The sequence below is a fragment of the Microtus oregoni genome, unplaced genomic scaffold, assembly GCF_018167655.1.
Source record: "Microtus oregoni isolate MIOR12 unplaced genomic scaffold, Mior012 000036F_ref0000092, whole genome shotgun sequence".
Lineage (NCBI taxonomy): Eukaryota > Metazoa > Chordata > Mammalia > Rodentia > Cricetidae > Microtus > Microtus oregoni.
This window is the reverse complement of record NW_024543095.1, coordinates 5,326,979-5,344,162: the sequence shown is the minus strand read 5'-3', so window position 1 is coordinate 5,344,162 and position 17,184 is coordinate 5,326,979. Positions and strand designations below refer to the sequence as shown.

Here is a 17,184-nt window from a genome sequence, read left to right as displayed (position 1 = left end):
CAGTCTTCCTAGAACATATATACATTCAAATATTTACTGGCTCAGTACATGTATGAGCAGCCTACTGGTAGCCAGCTCCTGGACGACAGGAATTGTAGACGAGTGTATCGACACAGTGGGTAAAGATGATCTGGTTGTGTCGTCTCCACCTTCCTGACTGTCAGGGTTGCTTGCTCATGTGTGTCCTTCCCAGAGCTATGCAGAAAAGGACCATCTTCCCCCACACAAGAGAGCTGTTCTTCAATCAAGGGCACAGACTTTCTATACTACCCACATAGCACCTGCAAACAAGCTCCCACAGACAATGCAACAATGAACACTGGAACAGCAGTATCTATTTCATACCTGATTCTATAACCATTTATGGCCATTATTTTTTGTAGAAGCAACCGTTATCAATCATAAGAGCTAACACTTAACTGACCCATTCTGTACTGGACATTACTATCCATGTGATTTCTATTAAACCTTAAGTACTGTACTGGCTCACCTTGACTGAATAAAGGAACACCTACAAGACTAGCAAAGCACACTTGGGTGAGTCTGTGACGGTGTTTCCAGAAATAATTAGAAAGCAAGGGCTCTAAAGTAATTAATGCACTGGTGCCTCGACGGTCCTAATACGGGAGTCCTAACTGGGAGGAGGCAAAGGGAAGAGATGGGGACTAGCTAGAGGAAAGAGTGAGCTGCGTGCCCTGTGATCTGGTCACTTCCTGTGTGCCTCTTTGCTCTGCTCTCTGTCCTCCACGGAGCAGCTGTCTTCTCCTGTCCTCTCCGCATCCATGATGCTGTGCTCGGCCTCGCATGGCCAAGAGACCAGGAACTGAACTCTCAAACAGTGAGCCGGAACAACTCCTTCCTTTGCCAAGTTGTTTTGCGGGTATTTTGTCATTGCAACATAAGAGTAACCAGCGCAAGTCATTACGAGAGTGCCTTCATGCTTTCTAACACAGTCAGAGCCCCCTCCATTAGAAAAAGCGCATCTTTCAATTCTCAGTGAGTCCCATAACCATAGAAACTGAAGCTTCACAGTTTTGTTAGCTCACTGCTAAATCCAAAGTCTTACAACAGAAATCTATCTCCATCAATGCAAAATATTGAAATATATCATAGCACTTATAAAATTCACTTGTTAAAATTCTTCATACTGTCTATGACTAAAATATCATTCATTCAAAAATATTAAAGAGTTTACTGAGATGAATTTGTTAGTATTTCCTTTCATAAAATATAAAAAAACTGAATATGAATATTTTAAATATTTTTATTTTATTATATGTCATTTCTAGACTCTTCCTAGAAAATATTTCTTACGTACGTTCACTATTTATCACTATGTCACTAAGCAGGTGACATTTATTTCTATTTTCCAGAAATACTATAGCCAGCGTTCTACCATTATTATTTTAACAAAAATTATTATTTTAAGCAAAAACTTAGCAGAAAATAAAATGATCTGAACTTACCCAAATGAATAGACAGGGCTAGGCTTCCTCATCATTACCCAGTAGCTTATCAAACATGTTATTAGACTAAAGGAAAACAAACTTTGCATTAGAACATTAGAAAGACGGACAGAAAGACATGCATAGACAAATGAAGTGGGGCTTTTGTTTGTTTTTTTGAGACAGGGTTTCTCTGTATAACTCTGTCTGTCCTAAAACTCCCTATGTAGACTAGGCTGGCCTATGAAGTAGTTGTTTACAATAAGGGTTTATTTTACTCTGTATGTGCACATGGGCACACGCACACGCACACACACGCGCGCACACACACACACACACACACACACACACACACACACACACACACGCATTTGCCTGCAGGTGCAGTGGAGGCCAGAAGATGGTGCTGGATCTTCTGGAGCTGAGGACACAAGTGGCTGTGAGCCACTTGACGTGACTGCTAGCAGCTTACTTGGGTCTACAGCAAGAGTAGCAAACACAGAACCCTCTCTCTAGTTTTCCAACAAATTAAGTCTTTAGAATCCCTTGGTTGTTGAGAACTATTCATATATAGTAGGTTAATAACAAATTATAATTCCTAGTTAACCTTATCGATCCTCCTAACACATGCTTCTCTGGATGACAACAGTTTTAAAGTGAAGACTGGGCGAAATTGTATCACACTAAGTCAGCTACACAGAACTTTAATCCACAGTTTATCTATGTGGCAGGCTCCTTACTGACTCTGGGCCATCTCCCCCTCCTTCTTACGGTGCATGCTGCCACAGTGTCCATGAGAGATGAGGCAGGTAAAGGGCATAAGCACTGTGCGTGGTTAGGACACCATGGCCATAGACACTCTGGGGAGGAAAGGGTTTATCTCAGCTCAGAGCTCTCGGGTCACAGTCCATCCCTGAAGGAAGTCAAGACAGAACTCAAGCAGGGCAGAGAAACCTGGAGGCGGGACTGATGCAGGGGCCATGGAGGGGTGCTGCTTACTGGATGGTTCTTCATAGTCTAAGCTTGCTCAGTCTGCTTTCTTATAAACCCCAAAAACACCTGCCCACGGGTGGCACTACCAATGTGGAACCCTCCCACATCAATCACAAGTTACAGACTTGCCTACAGGCAATCCTATAAAGGTATTCTCTTTTTTTTTCTGTGTTTTTCGAAACAGAAACTTGCTCTGTAGCCCAGGCTGACCTCAGACTCACAGAGATCCATCTGCTTTTGCTGGGATTAAAGGCGTGAGTCACCAATGCCTGGCTGAGGCATTTCCTTAACTGAGAGCCCCACTTCCCAAATGACTCTAGCTTGTATTAGCTGACCTAAAACTAGCCAGGAGGGAGTGGATGTAGCATTGTGTCCTTGTGTCAGGGCTACCTGAGCACTACGTGATAACAGAAGACAGACACTGAGTGATTAACGGGCAGGTCTACAGTGTGTGCAAACTGCACACAGAGATGATTCATGCCCTGGGCTGGGCGAGTCAGGACAGTGCCAGAGTTCACCGCGCTGCTCAGAATAGCATGCAAGGCAAAGCCTGTGAAGAAATAGCTTATTTCTGGATTCCCCACTTAGATGTTCAGACTGCAGTCGGTAAAACCATGGATAAGGGAGACTACTGGAAACATTAAGTTTGTCAAGGGTAACTAAATTTGGGAGAAATGTGTGATTTTAACGTTTTCTTATAATTAATGTGTATTTTTGTGTGCACTTGAGCACAGGTGACCAAAGACACCAGAGCCTGCTGAAGCTACTGGTTCAGGCCATTGTAAATCACCTGACATGGTACTAGGGGAACCTAACTTGGGTCCTCTGGAAGCGCAATACAGGCTCTTAACTACTAAGCCAGTGTCCAGGGTTGTGTGTGTGTGTGTGTGTGTGTGTGTGTGTGTGTATGTGTGTGTGTGATTTTAAGTACATGATTTGTAATTTTTATGTTTGTTTTTGGATTTTTTTTCTTTTTTTGCTGTTGTTGTTTTTGAGACAGGGTTTCTCTGTGCTGGAGCTCACTCTGTAGACCAGGCTGGCCTCAACCTCACAGAGATCCGCCTGCCTCTGCCTCCCGAGTGCAGGGACTAGAGGCGTGCGCCACCACCGCCCGGCTTCTGTTATCTTCAGCATGTGTGCATCCTAAGTTAATGCCTGGGAATTCACTTTCTGTTATTAGAAGGGGCAATATTTCTTGTTACACCACTGGGTGCTGTCATTTGTGTTGTCCATTTCGATGATAAATCTACTTATTTAGCTAGTTACTTTCCTTTAAGCAAAGATAGGTTAGTAAATAAATCAGTGTAATAAATTCTTGTTTGTTGTCTTTAAATTTTAAAGGATATTTAAAAAACTTACCTAAAAAGATCAAAAATGGTGAGGTAAGTATAAGCAGTTAAAGCTGCAAAACAACAGACAGCCTTGTTAACATGCACTTAATCCACTTTCATCACTGCTACCTCAGATGTGGGTGTGGGTGCTGAGCCCCTAGAAGCACAGGTACAGATGGTTTCTTTGTAGCTTTGGTGCTCATCCAGGAACTAGCTCTTGTAGACCAGGCTGGCCTCGAACTCCCAGAGATCCGCCTGCCTCTGCCTCCCGAGTGCTGGGATTAAAGGCGTGCGCCACCACCGCCCGGCTCCTAATCCATTTTTTTTTTTTTTAAAGAAAGCCTCCAAGAGTGTGACTGTGTCTGAAGGCTGCAACATTTTCAAGGCCTATATCTTTTTTTTAAATATTTATTATTTATTATGTATACAATATTCTGTCTGTGTGTGTATGTCTGCAGGCCAGAAGAGAGCACCAGACCCCATTACAGATGGTTGTGAGCCACCATGTGGTTGCTGGGAATTGAACTCAGGACCTTTGGAAGAGCAGGCAATGCTCTTAACCACTGAGCCATCTCTCCTAATCCATTTTTAAGATAACAAAATATCAAAAGAATTTGGAGTTCCTGATCAATTTTATACATTTGCAATTTTATACTAAATATGATTAACACATACAGTCAAAGCAGTGTAAACTTAAGTCACACCCTATACCAGAAAAAATGAAGCTGCCAAAGGCTGAATAAGGGCATTCTTGTGCCTGCTTCTGGCATCTGGTTACTAGTTTTTGTTCTTATCTTATTTCAGATTTATGTATTAAATTCATAAATCGAGCAGCCTCTTTCCTCCCCTTTCTCCTCTCCCTCTTCCTCCGTCTCTCCCTCTCTCCAGAGTTGGAGACTGAACCCAGAGCCCTGGCGCAGAGACGCTGGGCAGGCACGCTGTCACTGGGCTGCACTCACATCCTCTCATACTGTTCAGACGTCAAGGTGCAAGAAGAAAATGACAGACGTTCTCTCTAATGGAATAACTACTAAGCTCTAAACGTCTTACTTATAAACTGTACAAGTTAAAGTTTCAACAGAACACACTAAGGAGCTGTGTGGCACAACTGGCTTGGAAGATTGTTGATGGAGGCTGTTTGCCAACAGAAGATTTTTCTCTTGTTTTGTATTTTTGTTTTAAATTACAGATCATGGGGGATGGAGAGCTCAGTGGGTAAGCACACTGGCTGCTCACCCAGAGTTCAATTCCCAGCACCCACATGGCAGCTCGTAACTGTCTGTGACTCCAAGATCCGACATCCTCACACAGACATGCACATAAACTAAAAAAGAAAAATAACTAAATTATAGATCATTTAAAATGTCATGTAAAACAAGGCTATGGATGTGGCTCAGAAGATAAAGGACTTGCCTGAAACATAAAAGGCACTGGGTTCAATCCATGCATAAAATCAAGAATGATGGCAAATGCCTATAACCCCAATTCTGGAGAAGTAGAGGGAGGGGGCAGACATTCAAGGTAATGCTGGCTGTGTAGTGAGTCTAAGACCACCCCGGGCTACATGAGATTCTAGTTAAAAAACTAAACAAACAAACCTAAAGAAAGAAAAAGTAACGTCCAATCAAATAACTGAACTCTACTGTTCACAGGGATGTTTAAATATATTCTTGTAGAAATCTATGCAGGGCCAGCGAGATGGCTGAACAGGTCCAAGCCCTTGCTACACCAAGCTTGACACACCTGGGTTTGATCCCTGGTCAGAATGGTGAACAGAGAGAAGCAATTCCCACGCTCTGATCTCCACACGTCTCCCACTTCACAAATAAAATAAATCAACTTGCTGGGTGGTGGTGGCACATGCCTTTAATCCCAGCACTTGGGAGGCAGAGGCAGGTGGATCTCTGTGAGTTCGAGGCCAGCCTGGTCTACAAGAGCTAGTTCCAGGAGAGGCTCCAAAGACAATTTAATAATATTTGTTTTAAAAAGCAAGCAACTGAGGGTGAGAGAGATGGTTCAGTGGCTAAGAGCAATGGCTGGTCTTCCAAAGGATCTGAGTTCAATTCCCAGCACCCTTACGGCAGTTCACAACTGTCTATAAGTCCAGTTCCAGGGGATCTGACACCTTCATTCAAATACACTTGCAAGAAAACACCAAAGCATACAAACAATAAATGAACAAATAAATAAATAATTAAAAGTAAGTAAACAAACCAGAAATTTTTAAATTTAAATTTTTTTTTTTTTGGTTTTTTTTCAAGACAGGGTTTCTCTGTAGCTTTGGAGTCTGTCCTGGAACTAGCTCTTGTAGACCAGGCTGGTCTCGAACTCACAGAGATCTGCCTGCCTCTGCCTCCCAAGTGCTGGGATTAAAGGCATGCGCCACCACCGCCCAGCCTAAATTTAAAATTTTTAAATCATTTGAGCTACACACATTCAAGAAAAACACATCCTATATAAAGGAAAATACACTGCCTTAGGGTTATATTTTTTAAAATATTTATTTATTATGTATAGAGTGTTCTGCCTGTAAGCCAGAAGAAGACAGAATCTCAGCATAGATGATTATAAATTATCATGTGGGTGCTGGGAATTGTACCTGGGTCCTCTGGAAGAGCAGCCAGTGCTCTTAAACTCTGAGCCATCTCTCCAGTCCCCTGTCTTAGGGTTGTCATTGCAGTGATAAAATAACATAATCAAAAGCAACTTGGGAAGGAAAGGGTTTATTTGGTTTACATATCCTAAAATCACAGTCCACCGAGGGAAGCCAAGGCATGAAAACATATAGGGCAGGAACCTAGAGGCAGGAGCTGATGCAGAGGCTATGGAGGAGAGCTGTTTTCTGCCTTGCTCATCATGGTGTGCTCAACTTGTTTTCTTGCTTTGTTTTTTAAGATTTACTTATTTTTATTTTATTTGTGTGGATGTTTTCGTTGCATGCATGTACACATACAACACACGTGCCTGCAGTCCTTCAGAAAAGGACACTGGATTTTTTAGATATGAAATTACTAACTAACCATTATTAGTTGCCATATGGGTACTAGGAATTGAACCCAGATCCTCTGGAAGAGCAACCAGTACACTCAATCACTGAGTCATCTCCAGCCCCTAAAACTTGACTTTTTTCCCCCTTAGAGATAAGGTGTCTCTATGCAGCCTTGGCTGTCCTGCAATTCACTCTGTAGACCAGGCTGGCCTCGAACTCAGAGATCCACCTGCCGCTGCCTCCAGAGTGCTGGGATTAAAGGCATGGACCAAATGATTCTATTACACTGCTTTCTTACAGAAGCCAGGAGCACCAAGTCAGAGTGACACCATCTACAGTGGGCTGCGCCCTCCTCCAGGCAACACTAAGAAAATCCTCTACTGGTCTGCCTACAGACCAGCCTCATGGAGCCATTTTCCTCTCAGATGACTCCGGCTTGGGTCAAGCTGACATAAAACTAGCCAGCACATACACCTTTATTTAAAATCAGAAGCAAGAGTGAAGCTGATGAAAGGGTCACATACCTATGCTGTTGGTAGAGCTACACCACATGAGCAGGAAGCCCGTGCACAGCACGTTGACCGCACCAAAGAGAAGGATCTTCCAGGACTGCGGGAAGGAAAAGCACGCCCATTCACACAGTGTTGACAGAGTTCACAGATCTGTTCAAGCTGCCGAACTCACACTGAGAAAAAGCACATAATAAACCCAACTTCTTCTAAAAAGTATGTTCCATTTTCTACATCTTCCAAAATCATCACCAGGCAAGTTACCAGGAGGACTAGGCAACAGAGCAAAACCCTGTCAGAAACAACCCAACAAGAATGGAAAATTTAGCTGGGCGGTGGTGGCGCATGCCCTTAATCCCAGCACACAGGAGGCAGAAGCAGGTGGATCTCCGTGAGTTTGAGGCCAGCCTGGTCTACCGAGTGAGCACCAGGACAGTCGGGGAAACCCTGTTTTGAAAACCAAAACCAAACAAACAAGTAAAAATTAAAGATAACTCTCTGAATCAAGCTATTTATTACAAGTATCTGTGCCAGGCATATGAGTACTGCAGAGACCAAAACACAGCCTTACAATGTGGGCAGAGTGACAAGAAACAAGGATTTCGGTTAATGGTAGTAGGTGCTAGGAAGCAAATAAAAAAGGCAGCGGCAGTCGGATCAGTGCATTCAAGCCCAGCCTGCTCCAGAGAGTGCAGTTCCAGGATGGCCAAGGCTACACAGAGAAGACCTGTTTAAAAAGAAGTGGGCTGAGGAAATAGTAATGGGAGGGTCTGTTCCAGACAGGCTCATCAGAAGGGCCTTGCAGCACAATGACAGAAAACAGGATCTGAGACCACAAGAGGGGTCTGAGGAGATAGCACGTGACATCCTGAATGCCAAAAAATGCGTTTGTCTCACGTTCCCCAAAAAGCATTCTTCTAGGCATGTTGGGGTACACTTGTGATTCCAGCAAGTCTGAGGCTAGCCTAAGCTACATGGTGGGACTCTCAACCCCTCTCTCCCTAAAGAAAGCCAAAGAGCATTCTGGCTACTCCACAGCGCGACACTGGTGAGAAGCTGTGCGGGGTCAGATTCTGAGCACCACACGAAAGACAGAGCTGTCCCGTTTGCTGGAAACTCCCATGTGAGGAGCGAGGGACTAAACAAGGAGGAAAATGATGAAAACTTTTCTGGCTTTAACAGTTAATCTGCAAGACTATCCAGTTAACACGCAGCTGACTAAGGAAGAAGGTCCAGTTTTGACCACGCCATGACTGAAATGCCCGTGAGCCACCCAGCGGGACATTGAAGAGTTCAAGTTCCATAAAGAAGGAGGTGGGAGAGAGGTTAGGGCTTGAGATTTAAATACGGGCATCCATTCACAGGGAGTAAAGACAACTATGACAGCAGAAGCACTTCTAGATGTGTGAAATCTTAGAGGCGGGAGCTCACACTCCCAAGTGCAGAAGTAGGAACAGGGATGAGAACAACTGAAAGATGAAGGACATGTCAGGAAGAAGAAAGCCCAAGACTTTCGGAACTTATATAATGCTGTATTTAAGGAGAAGTGACCAATTCTTGTCAACTATGGCAAATAGGTCAAGAAAGATGAGAAATGAGGATGCGTGGTGATTTTGGTAACATAGATTAACACAGACACATCTGGGTTAGAAACTGTCAATTACTGGGCCAGCAAGATGGCTCAAAGGGTAAAGGTATTGTTGCCAAGTCCGAGGACTGGAGTTTGATCCCTGGGACTCACATGGGAGCAAAAGAAAAGTGATTCCCAAGCTGTTCTCTGACCTCCACATAAGGCTCTGCAATACTCAAACCATGGTAGAAGGACTTACCCTGCGGTCAGCTGCTACAAGTCTAAATTCCTGTAGTAACTTTCCAAGAAAAGATCTCTGCGGCTTTCGAAAGAGATGAATTGTCCCCTTTAAGACAAACATAAAAAACACAAATCAGCCTTGAATATCTACTAAACTTCAAAGACCCTGTGATTTGGTACTGAACTAGCACTTGAGTGTTCCACATCCCAAGCACTTCCTCTATACAACTTACATGCATTTATTGAATTAATACTCAAATAACCATATGAGAAGCAAACCATTTTTGCTAAGTTCTCCAAAGTCTCCAAGCTAGTCAGTAGCTAATTCAGATGTAGGCATGTTTGGTTTTGGAGATATAGGGTTTCCCTGTGCAACCCTGGCTGTCCTGGAACTCACATTGTACACCAGTGTGGTCCCAAACTTAAGACCTCTGCCTCCCGAGTGCTGGGATTAAAGGCATGCACATCTACCACCCAGCTAAATATTTTTGGTTTTAACTAAGTACTTTATTAAACACTAAAGAGAGGGCGGATATAACAACCATCCTACATTTCCACTTTACTGAAGTTTGAGTCAAATACTGATGTCGCCCAAAGATCCTGGCCCTATTTTTTGTTTTTTGGTTTTTTTTTTTTTTGAAATAGAGTATTTTTATCTGGAGTGAAATACATTTTCTTAAAGAATTGTGTGCCAGTTCAGGTCAGCACACACCAGTAATTACAGCACACTAAATTTGAGGAGAGCCTAGGGCAATGGTTCCCAACCTTCCTAATGTTGAGACCCCTTTAATGCAGTTCTATTCCTCATGTTGTGCTGACCCCAACTGATGTAGTATGTATTGCTTTTAGTGGTTAACGAATAAAGAATCTACATTGACCTGTGATAGGGCAGAATACAGCTAGGTGGGAAAACGAAACTGAATGCTGGAGAAAGAAGGCAGAGTCGAGAGATGACATGTAGCTGCCAGAGGGAAAAGAGGTGAGCTGAGAGTTGGAACCTTGCGGGTAGGCCACAAACCTTGTGGTAAAACATAAACTAATAGAAATGGGTTAATTTAAGATTTAAGAGTAGGCCAGCCGGGCGGTGGTGGCACACGCCGAGGCAGGCGGATCTCTGTGAGTTCGAGGCCAGCCTGGTCTACAAGAGCTAGTTCCAGGACAGGAACCAAAGCTACAGAGAAACCCTGTCTCGAAAAACTAAAAAAAAAAAAAAAAGAGTAGGCCAAATTTATGCTTAAGTGACTAAATAATATAGTTTCTGTGTGATTATTTTGGGAAACAAGTGGCTCCAACAACACCCAATCATAAAATTATTTTGTTGCTACTTCATAACAGTAATTTTGTTAACTGTTATGAATCATAATGAAGTGTCTGATAAGTAAGATGGTCTTAGGCAAACTCTGTGGAAGGGTCATTTGAATCCCAAAGGAGTTGCGGCCCACGGGTTGAAAACCACTGGCCTAGGGTACATGATAAAAACACTACCACAAGGAAACAAAGTAAGAAGAAAAGATATGCCAGACAGTGGTGGCACACGTCTCTAATCTCAACACTTGGGAGGCAGAGGCAGGCAGATTTCTGAATTTAAGGCCAGTCTGGTCTACAGAACCAGTTCCGGGACACCCAAAGCTACACAGAGAAACCCTGTCTCAAAAAACAAAAACAAAACAACAATGTATGGAATATTTTACCCCAAAATAAATGTTGCTTCATCAAACTGTCTAGTGGAGCAAAGGGGACTTGGAATGGGGAAGGGAGAGGAAACAGAAGGGAGGGAGGGATCATGGACAACTGCTCAAACTACAAATATTTTTGTGTGAAATGTCCTTTGTAACCCAGTTCAATGGATATGTACAAGGAAACCTTTTCAAAATGCTGTTTAACAGTGTGATCCTTAAGCCAGGTGTAGTGAGGCACACCCTGACTCCCAGCACTGGGGGACTGATGGCAGGAGGATCTTCCTGTGCTGGAGGCCAGCCTGGTCTCCACACTGAGTTCCAGCATAGCCAGCTATGTAGAAGACCCTGTCTCAAACACCAAAAACCAAAAGAATCAGTGTGATTCTTGGATATCTATTTAGCCTCAGATCATTATAAAAAATCTTCAAGCCTTTAATCCCAGCACACTGGAGGCAGAAGCAGGATTTCTGTGATTTCAAGGTCAGCCTGGTCTACAAAGTGTGTTTCAGGACATCCAGGGCTGTTGCACAGAAAAACCCTTTCCCAAAAAACCAAAAGAAAAAGAAAACAACAACAAAAAACCAGAAACAAAAAACCCAAACAAACTTATGTATATGTGTGTGTATCTGTTTAAATGTGTGCCACCTGTGGAAGCCAGGAGGCAGCAGGTTTCTCAGAACTGGCGTTCCAGGATGTAAACAGAAAGCGCTTTTAAGTGCTGGGCCATTCATCTCTCCAGTCCCCAGTTCATCCCATGAACTTTATTTATTTTGTTAGGTTAGGGTCACTTTTTTAAGGGTCACTTCTGGTGCCATCTGATATTGCGGAGATCTGACATTGCTGGCTCAGTTGATAAAGTGTTTGTTGCCAAATAAGCAGAGGGTCTGGTGTGGATCCTAGAATCCACGTAAGTGCCAAGTGTGACTTTACAACCTCAGTGCTGGGAAGGAAGAACAGAGAGAGGTGAGATCCTTGGAGTTCTTCTTTACATTTGTTTGCTTGTTTACTTGTTTGTTTATTTTTTGGTTTTTCAAGAAAGGGTTTCTCTGTAGCTTTGGAGCCTGCCCTGGAACTCGCTCTGTAGACCAGGCTGGCCTCGAACTCACAGAGATCCACCTGCCTCTGCCTCGCGAGTGCTGGGATTGGTTAAAGGTGTGCGCCACCATCACCAGGCTGTTTATTTTTGAGACAAGGTTTCTCATGTAGCTCTGGCTGCCTGGAACTCACTATAAAGACCAGACTGGCTCACGGGGATTCACTTGATGAACTTATAAGAGCTTCTGCCTGCCTCTGGCTCCCAAATGCTGGAATCAAAGGCATGCATCCCCACTATGCCCAATTGGAATTTTAAAAAAATTGAACATTTTATTATTTTTTAAGTGTATGAGTGCTTTGCCAACAAATGTATCTGTGTCCCACATATGTGTTTGTTACCCATGGAGGCCAAAAGAGGGAGTTGGATCCCCTGAAACTAGATTTATAGGTGGATGTGAGTCACCGTGTCAGTGCTGAGAATTGAACCTGGGTCCTTTGGGAGAGCAACTGCATTCTTAATCATTGAACCATGTCTCCAATCCTACTTGGAGCTCTTTGGTAAGCAAGAATAGCTGGGTCAATGAACTCATGTCCCCAAAATGTGAAGGCATGCAAACGGTCCATGCCTTTAATCCCAGCACTAGCAAGACAGAAAGGCTGAGGATCTCCGAGCTTGAGGCAAACACAGTGAGTCCCTGTCTCAAAGTAAGTAATAAACAAACAAGAAGTAGGTGAAGGGTGACAGCGGAAGATACCAATGTCGAGCTCCGGCTCACACACACACATACACACGAACAGGTATACATATCACATATACACGATAAGGTGGAGAGTCAATGAAGACACTCAATACTGACCTCTTTCCTCCATGATCATCCACATACACACAACATACGCAAACATGGAATACATAAAAAAAGGGAGAAACTGTCCGAGGAGGCTACAAAGGACTGTTCCATGCTTCATCATTGATATGCAGTCTTCTTAGATTATTCCAAACTATAGTGCTTTTATGCTATTCCTTTTGCAGTTTATTATAGGACAATCCTCATCCTGGTACCTTGTATCAGAAGTTAGTCTTTGTAACTTTACTAGTGCTAATAGTTATACTTTCTCCACATTTTCTAAGAAAGTACTATATTCTTACACAGAACATTTTCTTCATCAGAACACACAAGTCATAAAACCACTTCCAGCCAGGGAAATGGTGGTGCACACCTCTAAATTGGGCACTCAGGAGGCAGAGGCCGGCAGATCTCTGTGAGTTCAAGGCCAACCTGGTCTACAGAATGAGTTACAGGACAGCCAGGGCTACAAAGTAAAACCCTGTCCCAAAAAAAACAAACAAATATGGATCTCTGTAAGTTCGAGCCCAGCCTGGTCTACAAGAGCTAGTTCCAGGGCAGGCTCCAAAGCTACAGAGAAACACTGTCTCAAAAACCAAACAGACGAAACCAAACAAACAAGTAATAATCATAAAAATTGTCACTTCCCTCTCCCAGATTCCACAGGGAGGACAAAGAATTAAAAAAAAAAAAACTGCCGGGCGATGGTGGCGCACGCCTTTAATCCCAGCACTCGGGAGGCAGAGGCAGGCGGATCTCTGGGAGTTCGAGGCCAGCCTGGTCTACAAGAGCTAGTTCCAGGTCAGGCGCCAAAGCTACAGAGAAACCCTGTCTCGAAAAACCAAAAAAAAAAAAAAAAACTATGCCAGGATACTGAGACTTGAGATTATGCGGGCTGGCGGCTCAGTCAGGAAAGTGCTGGCCACATAAGCATGAGGACTTTGTTAGAGCCGCAGCATCCTGAAGGAGCCTGTAATCTCAGGACCAGGATGGCAGAAATACTAAGATCCCTAGTGCTGCACCTGTTGCTCGGTGGTAGATTTCGTGCCTTAAGTGCTTGAGGCTGCACGTTCAATCCCCAGAACTGGCATGGACCCCTGCCCTCCACACACACCTCCACACACACATAAACTCATACACAGAGTGAAGAGCAGGTAAGGTTATACAGGAAAGGATGGGAGTAGGAGATAGAGAATCCAGGCAGACGGAAGAGCACATGCAAAGTAGATTCCTACAACGAAGTCTGCAAGCTGTTCACTGTTGTCAGTATGGATGTTGTGTGTATTTTAAAAAAAAAAGAAGAAGAAGAAGCCAGAAAGACTGAAGGCTATCTGGTCCCTGTCACTCCCCACAGAGGACAAAGTTTTACCCATTTTCTGTATGCAAAGGATTACTGAGATTTTATGGAAGTATTACGTAAGATTAAAAAAAAAACACAACAGGGGCTAGAACTATGACTCAGAAGAGCACTCACCGCTCTTACTAAGGACAGGGGTTCGGTTCCCTGTGCCCACAAGGCACTCACATTTGTCTGTAACTCCAGTTCCAGGAGCTTCAACACCTTCTTAGCTCCCAGGGCACCAACATACATGCAGACACAACATCCATACACAAAATTAAATAAAAAAATCTTGAGACTGGAGAAATGGCTCTGTAGGTAAGAACACGTACTGTTCTTCCAGAGGACCCAAGTTTGATTCCTAGCACCCACATCCAATCTCAACTGCCTGTAACTCCATCCCTGGGATCCCTGGGGGAATCTAACGTCTCTGCTTCCTCCGACTTCTGCACTAATGTATTAGCACAAGCCCACATAACTTAAAATAACAAATTCTTTAAAAGATCATCATTAAATTTTCAAAAATATAATTTGAAAGAATATTTTAAGATATTTAACATCCAAAGAAGAAAACTTTACGGTGGTAAACAGTAAGAGAGCAAAATTGTGCCATTGTCATACGTAAACTACCAAGAAGGGATCAAATGAGTTTTTATGACCATTTGAAAGGGCAGCCAGCATTCCGATGTCTGAAAACACAACCATCTACTCGCTTAAATTGAGAGATTCAGGTTTGACTTCTGGATTTTGTTGTCTGTTTTTAGATCTTTTTTTTTTTTCCAGGTAGGGTGACTATATAACCCAGGATAGCCTTCAAATCTCAATCCTCCTGCCTCAGCTTCCTGAGTTGTAGGTCACAGGCGTGTGTCACTACACTCAATTTAAAAACTAACTCCTGGCAATGGTGGCACAGGCCTTCAACCCCAGCAGAGGTTGAGGCAGAGGCAGGCGGATCTCTGAGCGTTCGAGGCCAGCCTGGTCTACAGAACGACTTCCAGGACAGCTAGAACTGTTACACAGAGAAATCCTGCCTCGAACACCACCCCCAAAGAACCTAATCCTTTTTAGGGAAATCACAACACTCCAACAACCACGGCGGATAATAGAACCTTCACTAGCTGCTCCACTAACCCTTTCTGGAGCCGCCGGTGCCTACTGAAGTTGCAGTGTCAAGCTATTTAAACACTCAAATGCCGCAAACGCGTGAAAACCCGTCCACGCACCGCTACTCTAGTCGCTGTGTGGACTTGTTTCCAGACAGATGTTTATTTGAACATCAGGAGAATCTCGGATCCCAGCTGTGGAAGCACCCTTGAGGACCAGCGCTCTGGGGACCCGTGTGTGAGCAGCCGCTCCTCCCTGCCGGCGCAGCCCCGACGACGCGGTTCCGAGCCGCGGTGGCACAGCGGGACGCTCCGGCGAGGAAGCAAGGGGAAGCACCCCGCACCGAACCCGCACACCCCACAGCCAACTCACCATGGTAAGGAGCCCTACAGCTCCCGCCGGAAGACGCTCTGGGAGTTCGCTTTACCCGAGCGGAAAGGGCGGGTCATCAGAGTCCCATTGGTTGGCGGGCGGTGGGGGCGGAACTGCGCGTGCGCCCAAGGGTGCGCCCAAGGCAACCTCGGCTTGTTCAAGAGATGGGTGGGTTGCGATTGCGGGACAGCTCGCCAAGGGAGAGGGTAGGCTTTTGGTATTACGCTAATATTCCTGTTTTCAAAATGAAGAAGCTGTAAGATTAAAAGATGTCACAGTAGGCCTGGCGGTGGTGGTGCACACCTTTAATCCCAGCACTCAGGAGGCATAGGCAAGCAGATCGCCGTGAGTTTGAGGCCAGCCTGGTCTACAGAGTGAGTTCCAGGACTCAGGACAGACAGCCAGGGCTACATAGAGAAACCTTGTCTCGAAAAACAAAACAAAATCCTCCACACGGTTTCCACAGTAAACACTTAAAATCATAAGGACTCGAGTTGTATCCCCAGAACTCACGCAGGTGGCCAGGCTTGTTTTGTCCCGGTGCGCAGGAAGCAGAGGCTTATCCCAGGGGCCGCAAGCTCAGTGGCCCTATTTCAAAAACCAAGGTGGACGTCAGCCTTAGATACAAGGTTGTCCTCTGGCTTCCATGTGCACTTCACTGGCCAGGGTACACACAGCATTGCCTGCGTATAGTTCTAACGCTGAAGGTTGTGAACGGAAGACTGTACGAAACAGCAACACTCGGTCTCAAAAACCAAAAAAGAAAGGAAAACAAAACAAAAACACCACAAAGGGGGCTGAAGAGATGACTCAACGGTTAAGAGCTGACTGCTCTTCCATAGGCTCCAGGTTTAATTCTCAGCATCCACATGGCTGCTCACAGCCGTTTGCAACTCCAGTTTTAAGAGAATCAGACACCACCACTAAGCCCTTACGGAGCACAAGTGACACGCACGGGTTTAACTGCCTAAACTGGGTGTAGACCTGTATGTAACCTGATAGGATCAGTGGCTGAGGAAGGAATATTGAGTTCTAGCATGTTTGTGCTTTAGAGTAGGTTCGCCGTCAGCCTCCCGAATTTAGTGAGGTCATCCCAAATTTAAGGAGAAAGTAAGGGATTGTAGCTGGGTTCCATCCCAGCAATACAAAACAAAAAAATGTTACACACTCAATGTGGTGCCCTCCTTGGAAGACTGTGGCAGGAGACAGAATTCAAGTCACACTTCACACAAAAGTACCAAAAGACATGAAATAGAGTAGCATTTGTTAGAACAGTTTCAGTGGGAGGAGATGAGACAAGGTAAGGGTAAAAAGGACTAAAATTCATTATATACTAGGAAACTATCCAAGAATGAAATATTTTAAAAATCAGAAACATTGCTCAAGTCATATCTATTTCACATGCTGGTGTGAACTCAGAATATTTTGTTTTTAGCTTAATATACTCTAGCTCATTCTCTAACAGTTTTATATCTCTATGGTTTATTTCTTATGTAGTAATGTCATCGAAAACTAAGACAGTGGTATATAAAGACTATATTGGAGACCTTATCTGTTAGGCATTGGTCTTAGGGAAATTAAGAGACATACACAGAAAGAAAAAATGTAAAACTATTCATAAGTAGTATATCAAAAGTAGGGTAATATCTGGTGGCCCGTGCTCATCCTAATAGTTGAGGGCAGCAGAGGTAAGCAGAGTTCTGTGAGTTCCAGTTCGGCCAGAGCTTCACAGG

At 44.1% G+C, this 17,184-nt stretch overlaps 1 protein-coding gene across 2 annotated transcripts in view; it reads right to left on the bottom strand.

Annotated features, from left to right (window-relative positions):
* Nucleotides 1-15,494, bottom strand: part of Slc30a6 (solute carrier family 30 member 6) — a 29,111-nt gene extending 13,617 nt beyond the window's left edge. The window contains exons 1-5 of one of the 2 annotated variants that reach the window (XM_041631099.1): nt 15,452-15,494; nt 9,097-9,183; nt 7,283-7,367; nt 3,798-3,840; nt 1,467-1,532 (exon numbers count right to left, since the gene is read on the bottom strand). In XM_041631099.1, coding sequence (XP_041487033.1) covers nt 1,467-1,532; nt 3,798-3,840; nt 7,283-7,367; nt 9,097-9,183; nt 15,452-15,454 — 284 coding nt within the window. In that variant the 5' untranslated portion in view covers nt 15,455-15,494. Of the gene's footprint in view, nt 1-1,466; nt 1,533-3,797; nt 3,841-7,282; nt 7,444-9,096; nt 9,184-15,451 lie in introns of those variants that run through there. The other variant, XM_041631100.1, reaches the window with a different exon arrangement.
* Between the last annotated feature and the right edge of the window lie 1,690 nt (nt 15,495-17,184).